This window comes from Lontra canadensis, unplaced genomic scaffold (assembly GCF_010015895.1).
Source record: "Lontra canadensis isolate GAN:19392208 unplaced genomic scaffold, GSC_riverotter_1.0 scaffold5, whole genome shotgun sequence".
NCBI classification, from domain to species: Eukaryota; Metazoa; Chordata; class Mammalia; order Carnivora; family Mustelidae; genus Lontra; species Lontra canadensis.
Genome location: NW_022630999.1, coordinates 19,855,808 through 19,876,924, shown reverse-complemented (window position 1 = coordinate 19,876,924; position 21,117 = coordinate 19,855,808). Strand labels below are relative to the sequence as shown.

Here is a 21,117-nt window from a genome sequence, read left to right as displayed (position 1 = left end):
TACAAGGCTTTGCCCATTAAGTGCCAGCAAACAGGCTTCTGCATGAACAGACATGTAACTGGCATAATTTGAAAAATGGCAGGTGACAGTGTCAGATCCAAGGCCATTTCCCTTCTGCTGCCTGATAGGCAAGGTCTCTGGGGGCAGAGACCAGAGAAATGGTAGAAGGGAGTGGGATGGGCCTGGGGCCCACTCATCTCAGGGAAGCTCCCGGCCCCACAACTCACTAGTCATTTGACATTTGCCAAATCACTTCACCTCTCCAGCCTCAGGGTCTGCAAATGCAAAATGGGGGTCACAACTAATCCCACGTCACAAGGCGGCCATGGAGAAGTACCGAGACATGAGTACAAACCACTTTAGCATGGAGCCTGGTACACAGTAAGCACTCAGTCAAAGGCCAGGAGACCCTGATTAATAGGTGAGCTTTATGCCCACCCGGGGAAGGATGGTTACATTCACAGAGTCACTGCCATCACGGTGGGCTGTGTTGAATGTGCCAGGCATTTACGCCGCGGACTAAGCCATGTGGATGTGGTTAAAGTCGTCTGCAATGATGTCATGAGAGCCTGACTCACTGCTATGACCTGACAACAGCTGAGACCCTGCGTCCTGCATGCGTGCTTGAAGAGCTCAGACGACGGAGTAATATTCCTACAGATGTGTTCTCAGGTTCTGGCGTATTTTCTCCTCCCCTCGAAGGAGGTCCAGTCTCTCAGCTGATCTGTAACGCTGCCAGAAACTCTCTCAACAGAAGTCTGGAAGCCAGCGGTGGAGCTCCTGAGTAGCCCAGATTGCATCCAGCAGATGCTACCTTGCCCAGCTGGAGCACAGGGAACAGATGAATGAGCCTTGCAAGAGAGCCTACAGCTAGCTCCTTCTGAGGAGCTCCTCGAACTTGTTAGCAGCAGCCCTGATGCTGAGTTCTCCAAGCAACTAAGGTACTTGGTATTCAGTGATAGCATGAGTATAGCTACTAATGATGGTCCTCTGCCTAGTTAGGTAAAGAAAAATGTGTTTGTCTGGAAAGCAAAGATAAAAGAAGCCCGTACATCTTAAAAAAAAAAAAAAAAAAAAAAAAAGGAGGGGGCGCCTGGGTGGCTTAGTCAGTTAAATATCCAACTCTTGATTTCAGCTCAGGTCAGGAACTCAGGGCCATGGGACTGAGCCCCGTGTAGGGCTCTGTGCTGAGCGTGGAGCCTGCTTAAGATGATTCTCTCCCTCCCTCTCTCCCTCCCTCTGCCTGGCGTCCCCCTTCACTTGCACACCTCTCCTTCTCTTAAATAAATAAACACATTAATAAATAAATTAATTTTTTTAAAGGGCAGTAGAGGGAGGGAGCAGTTAATACCACAGAAATCAGCAATGTTTCAAATCAGGGCTCCCCACCTTCACTCCAGCTGTTGCTACTTTTTACCAGCACGTCATTGGCTATTTCCGTTGGTTTTGGCTGCTACAGATAACACTACAGCAAACATCCATGTCCAGACATCTATTTGCTCATCTTTGATGGTTTCCTCTAGAGATGGAATTGCTAGATCAAAGGCTATTTTTAGGGAGTTCTGATCCACATGCCATCACCTTACACTCCTGCGAGCAGGGCAGGCTGGGTTCATTACCCTGCATTGCTGAAAGCAGACGTTTGAGCAAACACTGCTCTGCAGAGCCAGGACCCCGCACCTGGCTCCCGTCATGCTGAAGATACAGGGCAAGCCCAGACATTCCACACCAAGCACCCCCTCCTGCTTTCCTCTCTGACACTTCCCGCTCCGTGGCGACCGCACATCACTGCTGTTTCACGCTTGGCCCTCTGGAGTAGCACCATCCAAGAGAATTTTCTGTGATGTTCTGTCTCTGTCCCATCCTACGGGATAGCCACTCCCCATGTGAGGCTACTGGACATGTGGAATATGTCTTGTGTGACGGAGAACCTGAATTTTTAACTTCACTGAGTTTCCATTTAAATTTCAATAGCCACACGTAGCTGGTGGCTACTGTATCAGACAATACAGCTCTAGGGGTTCCAGAAGGACTGTGGCTTATGGTTCTTCTGTAATTGATAATCATGGCCATAAGAAATCCTGCATTATTTGTACCAGCCATGATATTTTGTTTCCCACTGACCCATAAACATTGATATTCTGGAAATTTCTTAAATGTCTGGAAATTCTGATATTTCAGAATTTAAATTACACTCTCCCAGACTGCACTTCACACATAGAAACTTCTGTCACGTTATGTCTCCTTAAAGACTGGGAAATATTGGGCTCCTAGCTCAGCAGAGAAGCAGAGGTCTGTCACTCAAGGGGTATAGTCTCTCAACAATCACTACTATCAGTCTATTGCTGATATACCATCCTGCCTCTGTGCTTTTGCTTATGCTATTCCCTTAGGCCAGGGAAACCCCTTCCATCTTCTCTAGGAAGCCCTCCCTGATTACTCCCTTTTAGAATTAAAGGCTGCATCCTCTTTGTGACCACTAAACATGCCTCATGGCTCAGGTGAGAGCCTTGAGTCACCACTTGGGAACTATTTAACACTTATTTTATTGATTAATTGAACATTTAATTTATATATTTATTTATTTAACTAATTTATTTTACAGAGAGTGAGAGAGACAGTGATATCAAGGGAGGGACAGAGGGAAAGGAGAGAGAGAATCTCAGGCAGACGCCACAGCCAGCATGGAGCCCGACACGAGACTCGATCCCACGACCGAGATCATGACTGGAGCCGAAATCAAGAATCAGATGCATAATGAACTGAAGCCACCTAGGCGCCCCTAAGCCCTATTTTAGATAAAATTTGAGTAACTTTAGTACTGGATTTTTGACTCCAAAGCTTATTTGAAATAGCAAATGAGGCAGGAAAAAGGCTCAGAGGGACAGAGACACTGGAGGTTATAAGAAGTAAAAATCATCTAAGTGTCAGGCAGTAAGGGAGAAGAGTTAGATAAATATAAATACCAAACCTGGGCTCCTGAAAACTGAGGCACTGGGTCATCTTGTGCAAGAGCAAATACTTTTCCAGACCTCAGTATTTCTTGAGAGTAGGGTTATAGTGAAAACTGATGCTCATTAAGACAACTATAAGGCATCAAGTGCTAACTCTGAACACTGGGGAAGAGGAGAGGAAAGTCATCCTAAAGTTCTAGGATTGAAAAGCTTGGCAGGACTTTAGAAGTCATCCATACTTTCTAGATGCAGACACTGAAACCCAAGGAGATGATGTAATTTGTTCAAGGTCACAAAGCTATTTACTGGCAGGGCAGGAACCAAAGGTGGTCTACCAGTTCTCATACCAATACCTGGAAAAGTCACTTGATGAAGTTTTTTACTCCATGACGCCACTTAACTGATGAGGAATTAATGGAGGAAAAAATAATGTATCTTCTTGACCCCGCTACACAAAAATTCTCTTGTCACTAATGATAAACACTGGAAAAGGATATCTCTTTGTACAGAAATGGTGTCAAAAGGAAGAATGAAACAAGAGTTGGCATTTTTATCTTTATGATGAACATGGTGTGAATAGCATGACTTGGGGGTGATATAATACTCGAGAGAGCATTCTCTGATTGGGATGATTAATATCCAAATTGGTAATACACATGGGCAATACATTCAGTCTGTAGTGAAAATGGAATCCCCCAAACACACGACTGTCCATCATGATGCAAATGGCAGAAGAGAAGTAAGTGGCTGATGATACACAAATGATTTCAATGTCCTGTGTACCCCCAGCCATTTATTTTGGGGCACTGGCCATGGAGAAAGAATAATAGGATTGATCTAAGGCAGTTACAAGCCACCAATGATAGATAAATACATAGCTTCCCACTCTATGCCAGAGCAGGTATTCAGAACAAGGTGGTTCACAGAGACAGACAGCTCTTTAAATGATACCTTGCTATTACATTGCAGCCTTCCAGCAGATAATAAACCTTCAATGTCTTGAATAATTTAAAATTTTCCAGCGGCATGAAGGTTGAAAGGAAAGAAAATCACACTCTGCTTTGGAGGGAGAAAAAAAAAATCCTCAGCAGATCAACTGTGCGAATTCTGGCAGAAAAATGCTCAGTTTTTCATTAGTTTTCCTGATGGGTGGATATAATCATCCCAGCCCAACCTGGTCCCTGATTTCCAAAGTCAAAGAGCTGAGAGTAAATGGATCTATGAGAAATAAAATCAGAAAATATAAGGTGTTAAATCTTTACGTGTTATCACTAATGTCACAAAGATGGTAATACATAAGAGTGTATTATTCTGGATCCAAATAAACTTGAGTTTGGATCCCAACTCCACCACTCACTTGTGGTGTGAACTTGATCTTTCTGATTCTGTTTTATCACCTGTAATATTCAGGACAGTAATGCGAATCATAGCATTCAGTGAGCTTATGAATGAACAGCTCCAGGCATATATTAAATGTTAATAAACAATGGCATTAATTATTAGTTTTATAAATTATTATTGTTAATAATGGTAGTTTAAGCTTTGGGGGTCTCCGAGGTGTAGCTAGCTACAAGGGGGATGAGGTAAAAAAAATAGGGACAGAGGATTAGTTTCATATCAAGGAACATTACGGTGTCTACATCAATGCTTATGGTGTGGTTACTCTGAACCAGCTACTGCTCTGATCCCTCTACGAGCAATATCTCAGTTAATCTGCACAGCTCTTTATGGAAGTACCCCAATTTTACTAAATGAGACACAGAGAAATTAAGTGCTAGTTCAATGTCACCTATTGTCTGACTCTAGAGCAAGGGTCCTTAGAACCCAAGGATCCAAAGCCCAGACCACTTAAGGTTTAAGTTTTGTTTTTAACTTTTCAAAAAGATTTTATTTATTTATTTGACAGAGAATGAGTGAGAGAGGGAACACCAGCAGGGGGAGTAGAAGAGGGAGAAGCAGGCTCCCCGACGAGTGGGGAGCCTGATGTGGGACTTGATCCCAGGACCCTAGGATCATTACCTGAGCCGAAGGTAGATGCTTAATGACTGAGCCACCCAGGACCCCCTGCATTTAATTTTTTTAAAAACAATTTGCACAAGCACAATTTCATGCCGTTACAAAAACAACAGTATGGGGCACCTGGGTGGCTCAGTGGGTTAAAGCCTCTGCCTTCGGCTCAGGTCATGATCCTGGCGTCCTGGGATTGAGCCTCACATCAGGCTCTCTGCTAGGCTGGGAGCCTGCTTCCTCCTCTCTCTCTGCCTGACTCTCTTACTGTGATCTCTGTCAAGTAAATAAAACCTTAAAAAAAAACAACAACAACAGTATCTTTAGGGGAGTTGATGGTCATAAAAGTTGATCCCTGGTACTGTCAAGGTGGGCTTTTGTAATTACCGTCATGAGAGCACATGCCTTCGTGAGAGGACTAAGAATACTGTATGTGCTGCGTTAGCACCTAGCTCAAATGTTAAGATGGGGTGGACACTCGACAGCACTGGCTGGGAAATGTATTCGAGGCTGAGCTTTGGCACATATCTGGCTCACACAGTAAATCAGCGAAGGGGAAAATAAAAGGACATGACCTGGGTGTCTGTATGTGCTACTGTAGCCTTGCCCTTTGAGGCCAGTGGACAGTCGGGCCAGCAGCAGCAGCATACCCACTGGCAACAGCCGGACTGGGAGACAGGACTGTGGTCCTGATTTCTGCAGGTGCCTGTGCCCAGCCAGCAGCAGGTGCTCCTGAAGGAAAGCAGGACTTTGTCACGAACCTGCCCTATGACTGAAGGGCCCCTGGGGCCTGCACTTCTCATCTCAGAAATGTGCAGGCTGGCTAGAGATTCCTGAAAGTAGAGCAGAAATTCCCTAAACTCTGAAGTCGTGCTGCCTGCAAACATGAGGCTTCTTACCATCAGTGGAAAGCCTTGATTTCTTCCAGATTTAAAAATAGATTTTGCATGTGGGTAACTTGCAAATGCCTGAACTTGAGGTTTTGCATGTGGAGAGCTCGCTAAGAGATAGGATCCGTGGGAGTGTGGAAGAAATATTTAAAAATAAAGGTTGAAATGTGAATAGAACCAGAGTGTCTGTTCTTGAACTTACTCTACCACCACATTTTTAAGAAATTTATCTTGCAGTGGAAGGAACTTGGGGGTGGAGATACAAACAGGGGCTTCTGAAATGTGGAGGCAGCAGTGGGAAGATCAAGGCAGAAATAAACCCGGTTGACGGATGTTGCGGGGTGAAATGATTTTAATTCAAGGTGAGGAAACGCTTTCCCAAGAGCTGCTGGGTTCATCATGACGTGGCAGGACGGACCTGGCACCGGGGCGCAGAGGCGGCCATCAGCAGCACAGACCTAGCCTCATGGCAAACCTTGGTAGGTGAGTACGCTGAGCTCCAAGAACCAAAACTGGGGTGTTCTCTATTTCTGAAGTCATAAATGTGGTTAGAAGTGGGCTCACATGAAGGAAGCCCTTTGTGGGCAAAAATGTTTACAAGTGAGTTTTAAATGTCTCCGGAAAGGGCTGGAAATCCATGTGCTGGGGAAGAGGGCTTTGAAGTCAGGGGGCTCCCAGGCTGGAGGAGATGTGGCTCTACCCCAGAAAAGATGGGACCAAGAACAGAAAAGACAGGGAACTTTTGACAGAGGACTAGGCAGGGACCCAAGCACATTCTCACATCAAAAGAAATATTTTTTTCCTGGATGTATCAGGAGGAATTTCTTCCATGCCTGCTGCACTTAGAGTTATGAACTTGGCTGGGGCCTCAAACAGGTGATTATGGTAATTTAGGGAGAAAGTACTAAGCCATTTCTGTCACAAGGCCGTTCCAGCTTGAAAATAATAGTGCCTCCTTGTATTTATAGAGTGCTGAATACTTTCCAAAGCCCTTTCACATCTATTATCTCATTTGATCCTTACATCGGGGCCAGAGATGTGGGTTGTGGCTCTGCTGCAGGGCTTGGAATGATGGGTTTCCCCTGTCGGGACTTCCGTCTCCCCACGGTGGTCCTGGGACCACCTGCATCAAAATCTCCAGACAGAGGGGCAGGGTGGGGATTCCCAGGCTCCACTCAGACTGAGGACCTGGGTGTTGGCGGGTGTGGGGCCCGGGAATCTGCATGTTAAACACACCTCCCAGGACACTCCTATGCATACCACAGTTTGAAAACCCCTGCTCTAGGATTTCATCCCTCCTCAGCAGCGAGGTCTTGTCCTATGAAACACACACACTCAGCCATGGAAAAATCCCTGAAAAAGTATAAAATTCTGATGAGTGGGGAGAAAACAGTCTGGTGTTGGCTGAGTGTATGTGATCATCCAGATAATAACAGCTTCTCGAGGATATAATTAGTGCCCTCGAAATTGGACTATGACTGTTTAATAATTTAAGTGAGATCATCAGGATTAATGAATAGCAGTTGAAATTAAACGTGGGACTATAAATCCACATGGCCTGTTCCAGGCTGGCACTTATTTATGACAAGGCGTCCTGGAAAACAGGGGTCTGGCCGAGGCCGAACCTCTCTCTTCCCGCAAGGGCTGTGTGTGTGTGTGTGTGTGTGTGTGTGTGTGTGTGCGTGTGTGTGTTTGCACCTCAGGCAGCCCAGACTACGCACACGTTCAAAGAAATCACCATCCCGCTGTATGACATAGCATCTGTCTGTGACCTATGTCCTGCCATTGCCAGAATCCAGTGTTTTCCAAGTCCAAACACTGTTTCAACACCATCAAACTAGGATGAGATGCCGGTGAAAACTGCGGATCACCATGGACCCAGAACCTCCGTGGGTGGGCCCTGCCAGCCGGCGTTTTAACAAGCTCCTCGGCTGACGCTGCCACGGAAGAGTTACGACCCATGGCTTGAACCCTGCTGGAACTGGCGGCCACAGGGGACACACTCCAGGTGCTGACTGTCTGCTTTTGAGGTCACTTTCTCCTTGGCCAGCAGGCTGGTGATTCCTTGGGGTTCTTTCCTTCCATGGAAATGGCATCCTCTTCAATGTTCTTACGGAGTTTTTAGCTCTCACACTTTTCTGATTTCATCTGAGCCCTAGAACAGACCTTTGAGGCAGACGGGGTAGCTCAGCATCCATCACCCCACTTCCCAGTTACTAGTACTAACCACCACCATAGCATCATTAGCAAGGACCCTTTACTGAATGCCAACGTACGTCAGACCGTGCCGAATGCATCGGCTCATGCGACGGGAAAGGATGGGGGTCAAATGGGCTGGGCTCAGCTGGCACCACAGCCCAGCCCCTTGGATGAATCACCATGGCCACGGGGAAGGGACATCACTGGCCAGACGGGCCAGAGCCACCCCCATGGCTGGGTGCTGGTATTGTCCAGCTGTCCCTGCAGGAGCAGAGGAACAAACTGGGGGCGAGGAGCAGTTCACCAAATGGATTCTGGCCACCATCATCCCTCAGCAGGAAGGCAGGCAGGAAACCGGGTTTTGTGTCTACTATGAATAAGTAGAGTCGACTCTGCTCAGGAGCAAGGTCCACCTACAGGTCATTTTCATTCACTCACTGCTTCCCCTGTCTTACGGCAGCAGGGACGCGCTTTCTGGGGAAGGTCGGGCCTCATCTTTCCTCCCCCGCCGGCTGAAACGAATCTGCTGGTTGTAGTGGGGGTTTCTGGGAAGGTTAGGGTCGATTTGAATTTTACGTTAACAGACGCTGGAATGCAATTATTATTTAGAATATTCTAGAGCAGGTATTCTGGCAGCATACAGAACATAAAAACAACCCCTAACAGTTTCTGAGAAGACTGGGCACAAAGCAGGGGTCTATAACTCCCCCTGTATTCACCCTCACAGCAGATTGTCAGCAATGCCCAGTAAATCCCACGCATTACGAGCACAGGAACGGAGGGCACACAGCTGATGGGGGGAGTTACTGGTTATTTTGAGATTCCTGGATGCTCATAAATAATGTGGGCATCTCTGAAGAGGTCTGCATTTTTGAAGCAAACAAATAAAATTAATTTTTTTTAGTATTCTGGGAAGAATGAGTGCTTGGGTCTTTCAAGAGAAGGAAGTGAGTATGCACAAGGATCCAGAAAGTTTTAACCGAGTCTGAATCTGTTAATACTTTTTAGGAACCAACATCACTAAGCCGCGCAAGAGGAAGGGATGTTACGATGGCCTCCTACATGCCTATTTCTTTGTTCTAGAGGACGATGCAAAAATGACATTTTCAGAGTTTTCTATTTGAGATAGTAAATCTAGAGACTGAAGAGAGAGACAGGAGAGAAATTAAACTCTCAATGCCCATGAACACAAGATTGACTGGCAGGATGGCAATGCTCTCCTTTCAATTTTTGGAATAAATAAATGACGTGTAAGTGTGTAGATTGAGCCTGCTTCATCTTCAGAGCTGTCAAGTATTGCCTATTTTTGGCCATGAACACTGGTTACATTTTAAGTTGTCGTGTTGACAGCTCTGAAGCTGCCTCTGGATCCAGCTTAAACCGAAATCGGCTCTGGAGTTGGCGGTTGCCCAATAAAGATGCTATCGAGCCTTTTGGGGGCTGGAGATTCTGCAGAGAATCCCTGATGTATCTTTCCACAGTAATTCGCCAGTCGCCTGGGTGTCAGGTGTCCACCGGTAGGTCAGAGCTAATGCCTATTTTTCAGCCAGTGTGCTTTGTGAATGGGCTAGGAACTGTATTATTTAGAGAACTGGGCTGTTACTTATAGTGACTGAAAACAGCAGACCTATAGATTAGACATAAGCATTTCTTTACCCAAAAACTTTTTGTTGTTTTAACCTAGAAGTTGCTTTACTTAGGAGGTGGGGTAGGGAAAGGATGACAATTTCTTGTACTTTGGTTTGTACTTTCTACTAAACGTGAATTTTCCCTTTAGGCAAATGCTGGCAACTAAGAGGCTTGGTATGAAATCAAATACGCCGTGTTTGAATCACTTGCAGAAGTGTCTGGTTCACAGTAAGTGCTACACAGGTACCACACCGCATTCTTGTTCTTGCTGGTACGGCCTGGTCCTTGTTGGGATGCAGACGAAATCAGCCCCTTCAGTTCCCCACCTAATGAGCTAAGTGTGAGTGATGTAAAAAGACTTGGTTGGTTTGAGCCAAATCAAGTTAGGTACTAAGGAACCCCTTCCTTTCATTTCAGCCTCAAATTTCATTTCCCTCAAGACCTTAGTAAATAACAATTCATGTCAGCCCTAAGCTGAGGGCTTTTTGTGGTCCTGCTTCTGGGGGCCTTATTCCAAGGACCTCTAATAATAACCTGCTGTCTGGGGTGTTGCTTCCCCCCATTATGTTTTCAAGGAAACACTAAAACAGTGGAAAGGGTTGGTTTTTAATCCTCACAAGAAAATCAAGAGAATATTAGCAATTTAGCACAGCTGGGCTGCACCAAGTTTTTAAAATGTAGAAAGCTCACCCACCTCAACAGAAGCGTCACATTTCTGAAAATATAATGCAGCTCTTTTCCACTACAGAGATGATTCTTGCCCAAACATCAGAGTTTTTGATGCTTCAGATACAATCTGAGCAATTTATCTGATTTTTTTTTGCTATCTCAGTAAATCATTTATACATAGTGCTTGATTCACAAAATCCCATTTTTTTAAGATGCTCAAAATATCCCATAAAAATATTGACTCCTGCATCTAGTTGTTCCTGCCAGATACCCACCAAAAGGTTTATAGATTTCCCTCATTATAAACTAACTGATATTCTGTAACAGCTCTAATCTGCTTAGTAGTCCTCTCCTTTGGAGTCCAAGAGAGAAGCATTCCAGATGTCAAAGATATTACAGGAGAAGGGAATCAAGAAGCCTGTGGGTTTTCTTAGTGGTAAGATACCCTAGAGACGGATACTTAAGATGTGGGATTCTTAAGATTACGGAGCTCATCGTGGGGAAGATCAATCCTTCCTGTCAAGTGGGATTACCGCCCAGCAGGAGACGAGCTCAGTCCCTCCTTACCCGTGGTTTCACTTTCTCTGGTTTCACCAACCTGCCCTCATCAGTGGTTCTCCAGGCAGGTGACCCTCTTTCTGACATACGGTCAGAAGGTCAACAGCAGCCTAAGGGCACATCACAGTGCCTCCGTCATTCATCTCACCTCATCTTCTCGTGCAGGCATTTTATCATCTCACATCATCACAAGAAAAGTGAGGATGGCGCAAGGATGTATTTAGAGAGAGAGAGAGAGACCGCATTCACACATAGCTTTTATTATAGTCTATTGTTATAACTGTTCTATTTTGTTATTAGTTGTTCATCTTTTATTGTGTATAATTTATCAATTAAACTTATCACAGGTAGGTATGTATAGGAAGGACTACAGTAAATATGGAGCTTGGTACTATCTGTGGTTTCAGGCATCCACTGCGGTCCTTGGGACATATCCCCACCCAGAAAGGGGGACTCCTATACTGTAAGGGCAGGTAAGCAGTTTAGGCCACTTACCACCAAACTCTTTGAACCTTGGTTTTATCGTCTGTTAAGACAGCACTGCCTCTCCTGCCTCCTACTATAGAGGGAGCAATGTCTCACTTCTGGGGTGTCAGGGGAGGTCATGCTGGGCAGCTAAAATACAAACAGTCATTCTACCTGCATGCGCTGCTTCATGCTCTCCTGCCTGGGGTGTGCTCACCGGCACGGGCTCTGCCTTGCCAGGGAGGCTCACAGGTCCTTGGCCGCTAAGCTCGTCCTGGGGTCACTTAGTTCAGGAGGAAAGCGGTAGGAACAGATCAATGCTGTGTTCTCTGGATCAGCCTCTCCAACAATACAGCTTGTATTCTGGGGTCATCGGACTCCTGTCTCTATGGCACAGTTGCCTCAGAGGAGGAGAGGTGTGACAGTTTATAATGACAAAGGCAGCTCATGGTAGAAAATTAAGTAAGAGAAACCCGGATACAAAGTTAAATACAACTGGGTGTCCGTGACACAAAGTACAACGTAAAGGCACTAAACACAGGCTCATGGTGTGGAACATCATATAGCTATTAAAAAACAGATGAGTTAGCTCTCTATCTTTTGACTTAAGGGATGTCTCTGATACATTAACAGGAATAAAAAGAGTAATGGGTACAGGATGACCCCATTAAAAGGAAAAAAAAAACATGTAAAGATGAGGGATAAAGGCTTTAGCATCAGCATGCATGGTTTTAAATCAAAGTTCTGCTTCTCTGGGTTAAGTACATGCCGACTACTTTCTTAATCTCTCTATATCTCAGTTTTCTCATCTGTAAAATGGGGATAAAAATATGGCCATTTTCAAGCAGAAAAAAGTGGTTTGAGATCACTGAGTCCAGTGGTTTTCACACTGGGAATGACAGAACCCTCAAGAGAGGCAATGGTGACGAATGCATGAATTCGCTTAGCACAAAGCAAGTGCTCAGTAAGTACTACTTCCTGTTACTACGAGCTGTTACATGTTAGTATTACTGTGCAGGATAACGCGCACCAGACTATTAACATTGGTTACGCCCAGTGGGAGTGGAGCTAGAAGGGGACTGGGAGGGTATGAAAAAGGAAATGGAAATGAAAAGACAGTGGACACCAAACAAGACATACAATTTGCAGAGAAGCATCTGAAAAGATGCTCAACAGCAAAGATCATAGGGAAATGCAAATTACAGCAACAAAATCCTCCTACACACCTATCGGAAAGGCACAAATCCACAACACTGACAGGACCAAATGCCGATGAGGGTGAGGATCAACAACAACTCTCATTCACAGAGTCTCTTACACAACTAAACACACTCCTACTATGTAATCCAGCAACTGTGCTCCTTGCTATTTATCTACGAGGGTTGAAACATGTCCACACAAAAACCTGTGCATGGATGTTTGTAACAGGTTTATTCATAACTGCCCACACTCAGAAGCAACCAGGATGTCCTTCAGCAGAAGAGCAGACAGACAGACCACGATAGCCACAGATAATGGAGTATTAGTCTGCAGCGAGTGGAAATGAGCCACAAGCCATAAAGCAACAAGGAGAAACCTTAAATGCCTATTACTAAGGGAAAGAAGCCAATCTGAAAAGGCTACATACAGTATGATTCCAGTTACATCACACACTCTGGAAAAGGCAAAACTATGGGGACAGCAAGCAGGTCAGTTGCTGCCAGGGGCTAGGGGGAGGGGAGGATGAACAGGCACAGGGCAGAAGAGTTTTAAGGCAGAGAAACTATTCAATACGACCCCATAATGGTGGATATATGTCCTCACACATTTGTCCAAACCCACAGAATATATGACACCAAGAGCGAACCCCAATATAAAACTATATATTTGGGGTGATAATGATGTGACAACATAGGTCCATCGGTTGTCACCACTGGACCACTCTGACGGAGGTGCAGAGCACTGACGGGGTCTGGGGGCTAGCTACGTGTGGGGTGCGGGTGGAGGGGCATATGGGAACTGTCTGCACTTTCGGCTTGACTTTGCAGTGAACCTAAATTTGATCTACAAGATAAAGTGTATTAAGACAGACAAACCTGAGCGGGGGGGGGGGGGACCTAAATGCTAATAGTAATTGCCTGCAGATGATGAGGTTATCAGCTCTTTCTGCACTTTCAAAGTTTTCTCCTTCACTCCTATCCCGGGCTCATGCTGTTCTCTCTGCCTCTTCCCATGCCCTGGGGAGTATTATCTACTTACCCATTAGGATTGAGTTTAGCTGGAATTTTCTCTGTGAAGTGTTCCCTGACCTTCTCTGTGCTCCACAGAGCCTGGATCTCCACCGACAGGCAGACATTCCATGGTCTTATGATTGTCTCTTACCTCATCGGTCTGCCCTTCTAGATGTGAGTCTTTGGGGGGTATGTCTGTCTTGGTTCTGTTTTATCCCCAGCGTGCCTAGTACAGCATCGAGTACAATCAATTCATGAAATTTGTTGAATATATGAATTTGAATTAAATCGGGACAAGCGTAGAGAAAAAATACACAGTACAAATCTCAGGGTGAAAGAACGGACACAGTACGGTGCAGGTGGGGAATGGCCGCCCCAAGAGTTGTGGGGTTCCTGGCAGCAGACGGAGGCTGAGAGAGGAACAGACCTGTATGCAGTGTCAAGAGCGGTGTATTGAAATGCAGAGTAGGACAGGGCAAAAATGGATGTCCTTGACGGGTCCCCACGACTGGCAATGGTATGAGAGTGCAGGTCAGAATTAATAAGCCCATCATGGAAAGAGGACCCAACTCCAGCTTCATCAGTGAGGGCCTCTCCTCTGTGAGCCAGTGGGTCGGGCAATGTCCACGATCCTCCCAGCACCAATCACTGCTGATGAACCATCACGAGCTCTGCAAACACTTGAAACTCTTGCTTAAGGTTTCCTTCAAGGGCACCGTTCCCAGTGCACGTGCTTGTTTGTTTGCTCCCTGATGGGAGAACATTCCAGAGAGCCCATCGTCATTCAGCCAAGGACAATAACCCTTTCCATTACTTCATATCCTATTTTTCTGCAAAACCAACCCTATTTGAAAGTGCGGAGAAGAAGGAGAAAAGGAATAGAAAAAAAACCAGATGAACAAAGGCCTCTCTTGTTTCTTCTAATAAAACATCTCCCATCCGAGCAGCGTAATCTGGAGGCAGGTCTGCTCCTCTCTACCCTCATCTCTCTTTCCCACTGGTACAAAAACACCTCCATGTCCTCCTAATCCTCAAGCAAAGCTCACACATTTGAAGAGCTTTTGGACACCCCTGGAAAACTCGGCACGCTCTATTTGCAGGCAAGGCCATGACTGTTCTGGGGTCAGCACCAGCCTCCAGTCTACTCCCCAGCGCTCCCTGCACAGAGCCCTGGATCTTATTTCAAGCACTCATCTGCTCCAATTTTGTCTCCTACCCAAGGTCTCAACCCTTAGCTGAATTACAATTAGTTGCCCTGAGGAGCCTGGAGGAGACTCATTTCAGAGGAAAATGCCTTCTGCTGGGCAGCCCCAATCTAGCCCGTAGTTAGCATCTATGAATTTCAACTCTGAGAACTGCCTCTGCTCACAGGGCCCAGAGACATCTGTCTTTTATGATGGCCCGTATTTGCTGTACTTTGGACAGGCCTCTCCATAGTTCTGAAATTGCTTCTCCCAAATCTCATTTTTAAAACAATCACTGCTGAGTAAGTTTTCTTCCAAAGCTGCCTTAAGAATTCCTTCTTGAAACCAGAATAATGATTGCTTTTCTGAAAAATGCAGGTTGGGAAATCTGACAGCCACTGTGCAGGACTGAGGGGCATGAGGTAAGAGCTGGCCTCTGGGTTGCACGCCTGATTCACTGAGGAAAAGGGGCAACAATCGGGGCCTTAGTTTTCATTCTCATCTGGGAAATAGGGATAGTATCTTTTCTCTTCCCTATCCTATTAGGGTCTCACAATGGCACCACATTGGACCAGTATTTTTGCTCTCTGGAGAAAGAGATGCACTTGGAAAATGTCATTCTTATGAAATTTACCTCTTCTTTCTGAAGACTTTCACGTTCTTTTATTATTGGGGGGGTGGGTATATCATGTTATTTTTATCACTGAGGAAATTGGGATATTAGAGGTGCAAACCATTATAGCCCAGGATTGGATGTGTTTTATAATGAGCTCTTTCTAGAAAGAACCCTGCTCTTTAATACAATGGAAAAGTAATTTATTGAGAAGTGTCCTTGGGGATAGAGAAGAGTGCCACACTTCTGCCACGTTTCTCATAACCAGCTGAGGTGAGGAGGGACAGGCCGCCCTGGGAGCCCCGAGACAGGCTTCTTGTCCTTCCTCTGCAACCAGCCAGCTGTGAGCTCTAGTTAAGCCTGACCACAGTTCTAGGCCTTGGGTTTCCCACCTGTAAAAGGGGCAGGCTGAGTGGTATCTGTGATTATCATGCATTCATAAGCAGTGCAGCTCCTCTTAGTGAACACCTTTTCAGAAACCAAACACAGACCACGCCAGGAGAGGGAGCTGAACTCACCCGCCCCCCAATGCCCCACTGCCCAGTAAGGCTCACCCTACTGCTCACAGTGCTCCCTGAGGCACCCCTGGGCCTCTACTGCTCTGAGATGCACACCGAAAGCCAACAGCCTAGATGGTCTTAAAATTCTTTTCTAATTGAGCAGGGAGACACACTTGTTTCTAATCCAGTGGATGTGTGGTTTCTTCTACCTCTGGGGGACTCGTGCCCCACGACACTCAGACAGGGATCCTGCCAAGTGGTGTAGGGTCCACCCCCTGGACAGCTGCTGCTTCAGAACACAGGTGACGGGGATCTGCAGCTGAGCACAGAGACACCGGCTAGCACCAGCCATGGAAGGAACGTCTGTCTTCCCCAGCCACGGCTATCTCCGTGGCTGCAAATGACCCTGCTGCTGGTGTGGCTTTGTGTGCGTGTATGTATGTGCGTATGCATGTGTGTGTGCATGTATGCGCGTGCGCGTGCGTATGTGTGAGTGCGTGTATGGCTGGGACGTGCTTTCTCCCTCCTTGTCCATTCATTCACTCAGTCGCACACAGTCACGGATCCCCTGCTCTAGACCACGAATGATCTAGTGAGGAGGACCAACAACAAAGAGCCATGCAACTACGCAACGACACACGCAGTGGAGTGAGCAGTGCTGATGACACCCCTAACCGAAGATGGTGTGGGGAGCCAGCATGAGAAGAGCTGGCAGGAGGACATGCAGGTAGAGGGAGCAGCGGGGAAGATCCCGAGGCAGGATGGAACCTGGCCTGCTGGAGGAGAGGGCAGCTGTGGCTGGTACCCCTGGACAGTACCTAGTAGAGCCCTGACACTGGAGGCCGATAGGTTCAACCAGGCAGTGAGACTGCTTAGAGCAGGCGAACTGGAGCTCAGTCTTCTCAGCTGTAGAATTGTGTGGCAGAGCCCAGAGAAAGGCATGCTCAGCCCCTTTTCTAATGTACATCTCCCTTTCCTACCTCTCTTCAAGATGCCCCAAATCAAAACACTTTCATTTCCAGGCACCCTGGCAGATAGGGAGGCCTGGATGTCAGAGTTTTCTGGCCAGAAGTCTTTCCTGAATAAGAAGGCAAAATCTTGAAAAAGGGAGGCTTTGTTCTCTTTACCCTTCTTCCTTCTCCCTGCCTGGAAGGCAGACTTCCCAGAGGTACAGCAGCTATTTTGGGACCACGAGGATGAAGAAGAAGGAACAGAGAAGCCTGGTTCTTTGATGACAGCCTGAGGCAGCTATACCAGTCCTGGATCTTATGGTGAAATGAATGAATGAATGAGCCCTTACCTGTTTGAGCTATTGTTTATCGAGTTTTCTGTTATTTGCAGTTCAGCGCACATTGATACAAATAGGATAAAAACAGAATCTACTTCACGGGATGTTTTGAGGACTAAATGAGATACTGTGTATAGGGCCAGGGTCATTGCCAGGCACACAACAAGCATCAGTAAACGGTGGCCCATCTGCTGGTGCTGCTGAAGAAGAAAACCTGCCACCCCTTTGGCCAGTCACTGGATGGAGCGCAGGGGCAGGAAGCTGGGGTGAGGGGTGAGGGTCCTACCTCGATCACTGAAGTCATCAACCAGCACAATCTCGGCAATCAGCTCCGGGGGTGAGCGGTTCAGCACGCTGTGGACGGTGCGGAGAAGGGAGGACCAGCCCTCGTTGTGGAAGGGGATGATGATACTGGTGTTGGGGAGTGTCTCCAGGTAGCGTTTGCCGTTGCAGCTAGAGGGAGACACAGGGCATAGGAGACAACAGGTTCAGCTCTCATCTTGCCAAGAGAACTCCATAAGCACATGGTTTGGCGAACCACAAATGCCACTCCTTTCTAGCCTTCAGGGAATGAGTGACAGCCAGGGACAGCTCAGTCACTTTAGAACCTCCTTCCACTTAGCATCCCGAAGTCATGCTTCCAATTTCCTGCACACATGGTAGAGAGGGGTATGTCTACAAGAACCCCCGACTTGTATAGAAGCAGTTACAAACCCACGACAGTAGCACTAGGGTTTGGTGTCCTCCATGTGCTAACCTGTTTAAGCCTCAGGCGCGACAGGAGCATGGTTGCCCATCCTCGTGATTCCAGGTGGAAGACAACCCTTCAGTAACGCTCTGGCCTCTCTCCTCACCCCTCGCACACTCCTCACCAGTGGAGAAGTCATTTGCCCACGCATTTGGATGAACACACCGGGCTTCACAGGCTTAACCCCCTCCCCTCTCCCTCCCTGGGCTCTGCTGGCAGAGGGGACATTTACCCCTTTCTCTCCGGAGTCCCATCCCTCCCATGGGGATGGGAGGCCCGGCCCCATGGGCCTTTAATGTCATTGTAACACCCAAAGGGATTAACATAGTTCCTTAATATCATCAAATATCTAGTTGGTGTTCAAGTTTCCCTGATCTTCTATCTTTTCACAGTTGTTGAAATCAGGATCAAGACAAGGCCTACGGCTGTCTTTAGCTAATGCACCTTCTAAGTCTCTTTTCCTTATAGTTTGTTTGTTGAAGAAACTGGGTCAACTGTGCTATTGGATTTCCCACAGTCTGCATTTTGCTGCTCGCATTGCTGTGGTGTCTCTGAACATGTTCCTTTGTCCGCCCCCTTTGGCTCCTGTAAACTGGTAGCTACGTCTAGCGGCTTGACCTAAGTCAGTGAGACATTCTGGCGACCTCTTCATAGTGGTGTGAGCCTCCTACAGGAAGCACGTACTGCCCAGTTATCTTCCCTTTTGTGATGCTGGTGGCCACTGATGATCAGGGCCTAAATCCTTCAGTTCATCAGGGGCTTGCAAAATGGTGATACTTTTACTCTATCATTCTTCATTTACTGGCTGGGATATTATAATGAAGAAAAATGTTCACAACAACTATTTGGTTGAGGTACAGGAAAGTATAGGAAAAGTATAGGAAAGACATGACACATTCTTGATCATCAGTTTTCAGAATGACTTGGTTCTCTACTATGTTCCAAAGATGGCCAATTATTTGTTTTCATTATGAACTCATAAATCTTCACATAATTAATATATTTCAGTTCAGTGCAAATATTATTATTCTTAATGGTTCCCAAATAATACCATCTTGAGTCCAAGAAAGTATTCGCAAGTTGGCTCCTAGTCCTTTGGATATGACCACAGAGTACTGATAACGTCCTTGCTTCCTGATAAAAGATTACAAAAGATTCTCCAGGCTTAACTTGTACATTTTTTGCCCCAACCTGGATCAGCCATTCTGCCAAGGAACCCCAACTCCTGATTATCATCGAGATCACCACTTGGATACTGCAATATGGGTGCTAAGGGCATTTGTTACTACTGGGTTGGTTATGGTTTGTATGCCTTTACAGTGGTCAGGGCCAGAAATGCTTATTTTATTTCATTTGTTTTTTAAAGATTTTATTTATTTGAGAGAAAGAGACAGAGAAACAGAGAGAGAGCACAAGTGGGGGAGGGACTGGGAGATAAGCAGACTCCCTGCTGAGCAGAGAGCCTGATGCGGGGCTCAATTCCAGAACCCTGAGACCATGACCCAAGCTGAAGGCAGACCCTTAACTGACTGAGCCACCCAGGTGCCCCAGAGCTAGAAATATATTTTTAATACATGCACCATGAGTTCATGCTGAAGTTTTATATTTGATAGGACTACAGAGTTTTACTGAACCTTAATATTATACTACATGTCCTTTTTGAGATATAATTCACATGCCATAAAATTCAATATAAGATTCACCCCTTTAAAGTATATAATTCAGTAGTTTTTAATATACTCACAAAGTTGTACAACCATCACCACTATCTAATTCCAGAACATTTTCATTGCCCCTAAAATAAACTTCATATCCATTAGTAGTCACTACTTATTATCCCCTCCCCTCAGTTCTTAGTAACTACTAATTTGCTTTCTGTTTCCATTGGTTTTCTTATCCTGGACATTTTATGTGAATGGAATCATATAATATGTGGCCTTTTGTGTCTGGCTTCTTTTAATCAACATGTCTTCCAGGTTCATCCATGTTGTAGCATGTATCAAGACTTCATTCTTTTTATGGCTGAATAATATTCCAGTGTATGGACAGACCATATTTTATCTATGTATTCATCAACTGATTGACATTTTGGATACCTTTCGGCTATTTTGAATAATGCTGGTATAAACATTCATATATAAGTTTTTGTGTAGACATGTTTTCAGTTCTCTTGGGTAGATACCAAGTAGTAGAACTGCTGGACTATATAACTCCATGTTTAACTCTTCAAAGAACTGCTGAACTGTTTTCCAAAGTGGTAAGAACATTTTACATTCCCACTAGCAACCTATGAGGGCTCCAATTTCCCACATGTTGACCGACTCTCGTTATCATCCATACTTTTGATTATAGCCACCCTAGTGGGTGTGAAATGGTAACTCATTTGGTTTGATTTGCATTTTCCTAATGACTAATGATGTTGAGTATATTTTCAAGTACTTACTGACCATTTGTACATCTTTTCTGGAGAAATATCCAGTAAATATGTATTTCCTTTTTAGATCGTTCTCACTAACGTATAGAAATATGATTGATTTTGTATATTGAACTTGTATCCTGCAACTTTCTGAAATCCCTTATTAGTTCTACTAATTTTGTGTAGTTGTGTATTCCTCAGGTTTTTCTATATATACATAAGACAATGTCATGAGAAAATAGTTTCACTTCTTCCAAGCTAGATGCCTTTTATTTCTTTTTCTTGTCTAATTGCTTTGGCTAGAAACTCCAGCACAATGTTGAAAAGAAGTGGCAAAAGCAGACACCCTTATTTTGTTCCTGGTCTTAGGAGGAAAAGCTTGCAATCTTTCATCAATAAATATAATGTTAATGTGGGTTTTCCACAGATGTTCTTTACCAACTTGATGAAGTTCCCTTATATTCCTAGTTTGTTGAATGTTTTTGTAACAGAAAAATATCGGATTTTGTCAAATGCTTTTTCTGCATCTACTGAAATGATCACATGGGTTTTGTTCCTCTATTGTTTTAATAAAGTGTATTACATTGATTGATTTTCATATGTTGAACCAACCTTGTTCCTAGGATAAACCCTACTTGGTCATGGTGTATAATCCCTCTTATACATTGCTGAATTTGGTTTGCTAGCATTTTGTTGAGGATTTCTGCATCTACATTCAAAATGGATATTGGTCTACTGTTTTCTTGCGATGTCTTTATCTGGTGTTATATATTTTATCTCTTTTGCT

General features: G+C 45.3%; 1 protein-coding gene across 1 annotated transcript in view; it reads right to left on the bottom strand.

Annotated features, from left to right (window-relative positions):
• GALNT10 (polypeptide N-acetylgalactosaminyltransferase 10) overlaps positions 1–21,117 on the bottom strand; it is a 208,962-nt gene that overhangs the window by 68,583 nt on the left and 119,262 nt on the right. Inside the window, exon 4 of the mRNA XM_032851627.1 lies at positions 17,453–17,619. Coding sequence (XP_032707518.1) covers positions 17,453–17,619 — 167 coding nt within the window. The remainder of the gene's footprint in view (positions 1–17,452; positions 17,620–21,117) is intronic.